At 67.6% G+C, this 6,686-nt stretch overlaps 2 protein-coding genes across 2 annotated transcripts in view; one reads left to right on the top strand and one right to left on the bottom strand.

Annotated features, from left to right (window-relative positions):
• Window positions 1-1,906: 1,906 nt before the first annotated feature.
• MNEG_6783 (putative Nucleolar complex protein 4) lies at window positions 1,907-5,440 on the top strand (the record flags this gene model as incomplete). Its single annotated transcript, XM_014044741.1, has 7 exons — window positions 1,907-1,933; window positions 2,109-2,780; window positions 2,984-3,205; window positions 3,495-3,571; window positions 3,900-4,040; window positions 4,326-4,719; window positions 5,096-5,440. The coding sequence occupies 7 exons, from the start codon at window positions 1,907-1,909 to the stop codon at window positions 5,438-5,440; spliced, it is 1,878 nt and encodes a 625-aa protein (XP_013900195.1).
• Window positions 5,441-6,193: 753 nt separating this feature from the next.
• Window positions 6,194-6,686, bottom strand: part of MNEG_6784 (hypothetical protein) — a gene marked incomplete at both ends in the record, with an annotated part of 5,372 nt that continues 4,879 nt past the window's right edge. The window contains one exon of the mRNA XM_014044742.1: window positions 6,194-6,607. Coding sequence (XP_013900196.1) covers window positions 6,194-6,607 — 414 coding nt within the window. The remainder of the gene's footprint in view (window positions 6,608-6,686) is intronic.

Below are 6,686 nucleotides of genomic sequence, written 5' to 3' on the forward strand. Positions count from 1 at the left end.
GCGCGGCCGCGGCGAGGGCGGCGGCGCGGGGCAAGGAAGGCGACCTTGTTGCGCCCACGCGGCCGCAGCCGCCGGTGACCGCGGCGATTCGGCCAAAGGGCAGCGGTGCGTCAAACTCGACTGCGGCGGCGGAGGCGGCGGCAAACGCAACGCGCGTGTCGCAGCTGCCGGTGAGTGAGGCGGCTGCGGCCCAGCCCGCGCCTGAGCCGCTCGATGAGCCCCAGAAGGCCACGGCTGCAGGCGGCGGCGCCTTGGCGGGACCCAACGCCACCACTGCAGGGCAGCAGCAGCAGCAGCAGCAGGGGGCGTCGGGCGAGCAGCAGGGGCAGCAGCAGCAGCAGCAGCAGCAGCGAGGTGGGCAGCTGCCCGCTGGCAGCCCCAGCCCGGCCTCTGCATCCCCACGCACAACGGCGGCCGTCCCTCTGCCCCCGCGGCCGACCGCGGCTGCCGCCAAGGCCGCGGAGGGGCAAGCCCCAAGCGCCAGCGATCTCCAGGCTGCCCCTGACAGCAGAGCTGACACGGCCCTAGGGGCGCAGAAGGGCAGCGGATCATACGGCGGCGTGCTGACCATCGTCGGACTCTCCGTCGCCGGCGGCGCCGCCGCGGCGCTGCTCGTCGCGGGCGCGCTGTGGGTGCGCGCGCGCCGGCGGCCGTCCGCGCAGCGCGCGTGGGGGCGGTCGTACGGCGGCGCGGAGCCCGGCTTTGCACCGCTGGTGCCCGGCGGCGGCGGCGGCGACGGCGAGGGGTTGGCGCGGGATTGCGAGCTCGCGGCGCTCGCCGCGACGATATCGATTGACGCAGAGGACGTCAGCTTGCTGCCAGAGCGGCAGCCTCTCACCCCACCGGGGCGGCCGCCGCGGCGGTGACCCTGATACGGTGCGGCACTGGTTGAGTGGCGTGCGGGGCCGCGGGGCTCGGGGTCGCAGAGGCGGCGTGGCGCGTCATTGACGCGTTGTAGTGCTGCGGTGGTGGGTGTGCTTATGAGCAGTGCGATGCAGGCGCAGTGCAGTGGGGCCGGCCGCCCTTCCCCGCGCTGCAGACGTGTGAGGGCACTCACGCGCGCATGTGGTGACATGGACTTGTTGGGATCTGACCTGGGAGTGGAATTGGCATTCCCGTGATGTCATGTGAGACCATCAGCGGCACGACCACCATGCTCCTTCAAAATGCCTCTTTGATTATTGGTCAGAGGTCCAATTGATATATCTTGGCCCTGATCGCATCTTTTGTCGGATGCTGCTTTGTCTTTCCCCCTTGATTGATCCCTGTGTAATGCATGCAGCCTTTCATGGCCATTACACATGTGACCAAGGAGTTGCGGGCCGCTGCGGACGGTGGGAGGCATGCACGTCAGGTGCGGGGTGGGGCAAGCCTTTCGCGCTACCATGGGTTGTGCTGGGCTCAGCAGCTGTGCGCCTCAGGTGTTGACCGGTCAAACGCGCTGAAACGAGCAGAAAGCCAGGTTCATCACATCTTGAGTTCTTGACGGTCACAGGTATAGAGGATTGACACAAGCAATGGACATCTTCAGATTGTGCCTACACAACAACTAGCCATTGCCGGCGTCTGCGCGTGGTTGATATCATACTGAGCTCAGCACTGGGTGACTGCAGCAGCTCGAGCCGAGTGACCAGCGAGCGCCCCAGCCAGCACACTTCCCTAAACGCGTGGCTCAGCCGTACATGATATCGTGACATACGGATGGTTTATTCTGATCAACCTTACCTACAACGGTGGTCGGCTGCGAGAGGACGCAGTCACCTCGCCGGATCACTCAGATCGATAGGCGCTTGACTTACGTACATAGCAGTATCAAGTCATGACAGTAACACCGGCGCAGCTGCAGGCACTCGCTGACCAGCTGCAAGCGGACTCGAGCAAGCATGCTCAGAATGTAGCCAAGCTGATGAAAGCTTTGCAAGGGGATAATGAGGTATGAACAGCACAAGAAGCGGCGCTTCGCGTCCCGTGACGACTTTACGCCGGCCGCCGTCAACGCCGCCGCCGCTTTGCTGCGGGCTCGCCGCGGCCGCCGCTTGCCAGCCCGCCTGACCCCGCCACATGCAAGCCAACCATCCGCAACCCACCCAACTATACCTTACGCGCAGGCCCTTACGCGCATTGCCATCCAGGCCTTGAAAGTTCACTACATCACAGCCTTTGATGAGGGCGAGCTCGGGCGCAAGCGCCAGCGCGTCACCGCCCCTGAGCAGCAGCAGCAGCAGCAGCAGCAGCAGCAGCAGCAGCAGCAGCAGCAGCAGCAGCAGCAAGACCAGCACGGCGACTACGCCGCCTTCGTCGCCCGCCTGCTGCGCCTGCTCGCCGGCCCCACGCCGCCCGGCCTGCAGGTGTCTGCGCTGGTAGCGCTCATGGAGTGCGCGCGCCACGAGGCCGGCCCCGGCGCGCTGAGCGCGCGGCTCGTCGAGGCCGTGGTAAACGCGGTCGCGCGCGGGGCGGCGCCGTCGCCGGAGGCGCTCTCGCTGCTGTTCTCCCGGTACCTGCCGAACCTAGACGTGCGATACCACGCGCTGCGCGCCGCCGCGCGCTGCGCGCGCCGCATCGCCGGCGGCGCGCGGGGGGCGGCGGCGGAGGATGAGGAGGATGAGGAGCGGGAGGCCGATGCAGCGGCGGGCGGCGGCGGCGGCGGCGGCGGGGCGGCGCCCGCGTTGGCGGCGGCGGCGGATGCGACGCGCGCGCTGTTTGACGTCCTCGCGAACGTGGCGCCCGTGCGGCCGGGGGACGACCTCTCGCAGGCCGCGTCGTGGTGCGGCGCCTCCGAGGTGGGTTGAGAAGATATGCATGCAGAGCGGCGGCGCCGGCTGGGACAGCAGCGACTGCCTCGCGGCGTGGCGGAGTCCAGACAGCTGTGTTTGCGGCGAGTAGTTAACACGGCATGCGCAGCCGAGATGGCCTGCAAGGCCCTCTGGCACCCGCTCTGGCACCCAGCACCCTGCAACAAAAATTGCGCTTGAAACTTTCACAGGCCGGCTTGGTCGTCGCGGCCGCCGATACGTCAGCCTCCTCCAAGGCGCGCCGCAAGCGCAAGGCGCAGCTGGCGGCCGCCGCAAACACGGGCGGCGGTGCGGGCGCGGCGGCTGCGGCTGCTTCCGCGGCGTGGGCCAACCCCAAGGCGCAGCAGCGGGCGTACCAGGAGGCTTGGCTGGCTTTCCTGCGGCTCGACCTGCCGGCGGACATCTACAGAAAGGTGGGGCTGGGATCCCGCCATTTGCCGGCTGTTTGTCAGATGTTTTGACCCCTGGGATATGGAGTATGCGGGGCGCGAACGGATGCAGCCGAGGGGCCCGCTGCATTGCACCCCTGTGCCACGAGCGAGACGACCAGGCGCGCCTGGCGCGCCCATGCGTCGCTTCTTTGCATGGGGAAGCATGCTTGCCGCCATGCTGTTCGCCCCACTCGGGACAAGCGCCCAAGGACCCAAAGGATTTGGCCACCTGTAAATGCGTGTGCTACACCCCGCTCTTACGACCTGGCAGGTGCTGCTGAAGCTTCACTCTGACGTCATTGGGGCCATGACCGACCCCGCCCTGCTGGCAGACTTCCTTACCGCCAGGTCAGCGCCTGAAGGGCCGGGAACGAGCCTGCGCTCTTGGCAACCACCCCCAGGCTACCGTGGTGCTGCACAACACACACACACACACACACACACACACACACACACACACACACACACACACACACACACGCTGGCCAAGTGCACGCACTCAAGCCACATAGATTTCCATGTGCATGCACGGCTCGCCACACGCTCGCTCACCAGCATCTTGCCGCGCACCCGGCGCTTCTCAGCCGACGCCTCTCTTCCTAGGCACGCGGCCCCTTCCTGCCCATACCTCAATCAAGCCCCCCCTCTCCCCACCCCACGCCACGCTACACCCCAGCCTGGACCGTGGCGGCCTTGAGGGCATGCTGGCCCTCAACGGCATCTTCTCACTCGTAACCCGCCACGGCCTGGAGTACCCGGCCTTCTACCGACGCCTCTATGGCCTGCTCACGCCGGAGGCCTTCCTGTCAAAACACAGGTCTGCTTGCACACCTTGCCGCGCCGCGCCGCGCGTCCTGGGCACGGGGTGTTGGGTGCAGGGGAGGGAGGAAGGGGGCGGGCGTTGGGGTGTCAGGGTGACCGGGCCAACCTGCTGCCAACTTGCAGCACGCACAGTACGCAAATCCAGGCGCTCGCGCACTCCTTGCATACGCCATGAGACGCGCCCTGCGCTCCTGCTGCTGCTTCTCGTCCGGCACTTCCCAAAAAACAACGCTCACCTGTGCCCGTGTAACCCCTACTCCTACTCGGCGCGATCCCACAGGGTGCAGTTTTTCAAGCTGGCGGACATCTTCCTGGCCTCGTCCCTCATACCTGCCTACACAGTCGCCGCCTTCGCCAAGCGCTTCGCGCGCCTCGCGCTGCGAGCGCCGCCGGCCGGCGCCATGACCGCCGTCGGGTTCATTCACAACCTCATCCGCCGCCACCCCAGCTGCATGGTGCTGCTGCACCGGCCGGCGGCCGCGGCGGCAAGGGGCGCCGGCGGGCAGCAGCAGCAGCAGCAGCAGCAGCAGCAGCAGCAGCAGCAGCAGCAGCAGCAGCAGCAGCAGCAGGGGTCTGACCCGTACGACGAGGCGGAGGCGGACCCTGCGCTCAGCCGGGCGGTGGAGAGTTCCCTTTGGGAGGTCGAGGCGCTGCGGCGCCACTACTGCCCGCAGGTGCGCCGCACCCCCCCCCTCCCTGCCACGCGCCCCGCCAGCTGGCCCGTGCCCTATGCTCTGGTCCGCCGCCGGCCTGCCAGCAGGCGGGAGCAGGACTGTGGTGACGTCACATGCAGGCGGTAGCTGGCTGCGCACTGAGGTCATGCTATCTTGGCAAATGAAGCTCCCTCACTGCACGCGTGCTTGCACCTGCTCCTCCCCTCTGCTGCTGATGACGCTCCACTCGTGTGCCACTCCCCCGCCCGACACACGAACACACAAGATAGAGCGCACATTTTTACTCACGTGTGCACTCTGACACCCCTCCCACAACAAACACCCTGCAAATCCGTCGCCCGCACCCCACACCCACGAACCATCCCCCTCAATCCAGGTCTCCACGTTTGTGTCAGTCTTGGACAAGGACCTCGGGGACCGCCCCCACACGTCCGAGGTTGATCTGGACCCCCTCCTCTCAGCCTCGTACAGCTCACTGATCTCGTCCGAGGTCGGGCGCCGCCTGAAGGCCGCGCCGGTCGCATTCTATGCGCGCCCCCCCACCCGGCTGTTTGGCGGCGCCCCAGGGGGCGGGGCCGGCGGCGGCGGCGGCAGCAGCGGGGCGGAGGGGGAGGGGCGCGCGTCGGAGGCGGCGGCGCTGCAGGGCGGCAACAGGGCGCTGCTGGGGCCGCTGCCTGGGTGGGACCTGGAGGCTCTACCGGCGGCTGAGGCTAGCAGTTAGTCCTAGGGGCAGGCACGGCCCGTTTTCTCTCAAGCGGGCGTGCGATGCCCTCGCTGCCGCTCGCGCAGCTGCTGAGGCGCTGGGCGGCCGTGGCTCTTGGGTGCAACTCAAACGCAGGGGCCTCTGACGTAACAGCGCCCGCGAATGTAACGTCATCAGGGCTCTGTCTGGAATGCACCGGCGCGTGCAGGGTGTTGCGACGGTTTGACAATGCCATGCCATGCGTTCAAGGGTGGGAAAGGCGTGCTTGGTTGCTCGGCAGCTTCAGAAAAAAGCTGTTGCGTCAGGGTAAGCAGCGCAAGCCCCAGCACAAGCAGGGATAGGACAGGCTCAGCAAAATGAAGAAATGCCCGGCAGGCGCAGGGTGCAGCGCGCGTGAGCAGCGCGAGGCCGGCTGCTATAAATGGGATTCGGAGGTGGGAAGCTGCTTGTTGAGTAAAAGCGTGTGATCAGCAACCAGACACCCATCAATTCTTGGGGCAACAGGTTGCATTGAAGGCCACTCAGCACTCAAGGCAGCACCACAGCCAGCCACATTACAATTGCAGTGGGCTTCTCGTTCAATTCCTGTGACGGAAGGTCAACGAGCATCACAACATCTTAATCTGCCTGGATGCAAGTCGCACCGCAAATATCAGCTCCCCAAACCCCGAGACGCTCCGCCCACGCGTGCCAAAGGCACCCGCCTCCTGTGAGCTGCGGCGTCCTCAGGTCGTTGCATCGCGCCGTCAGATCAAATCACGAGGCAAATCATCACCCCGCTGAGATTACGACCGCCGCCAGGTGGCCCGGCGGCACCTCCAGCTCCACCAGGCCGTCCGGCCCCACCTCCAACACCCTCACCGCCTCGCGGCTCCCGCTGCCCACATCCCCTTGCCGGTCCCCCGCCGCCGCGGCCTCAGCATCCAACCCGGCCGCGTCCAGCAGCGTGGCGGCCGCTTTGAGGCCCCCGCCGCCGCCGCCGCCGCCGGCGGCTTGGGTGCCGAGCAGGGCCCGGGCGTCGGCGCTGAGCGTCAGCGGCGCGGCGGCCTTTGCGGGGTGCACTAGCACGTACCCGGTCCGCCCCTCCCCGAGCCACACCCCCACGCCCCGCCGCGCGAGCGGCGGCGCGCCGAACACGCGCGCGCCGCGGGGCAGCGCGCGGGTCAGCATGCGGATGACGTGGTACTGCGGCGTGAAGATCACGTGCGGGGGCGGCCGCTGGCTCGGCGCCGCAGCCGCCTCAGGGGGCCCCGCGCCCGCCGAC

Source organism: Monoraphidium neglectum (assembly GCF_000611645.1).
Source record: "Monoraphidium neglectum strain SAG 48.87 unplaced genomic scaffold scaffold01137, whole genome shotgun sequence".
In the NCBI taxonomy this organism is placed as follows: Eukaryota; Viridiplantae; Chlorophyta; class Chlorophyceae; order Sphaeropleales; family Selenastraceae; genus Monoraphidium; species Monoraphidium neglectum.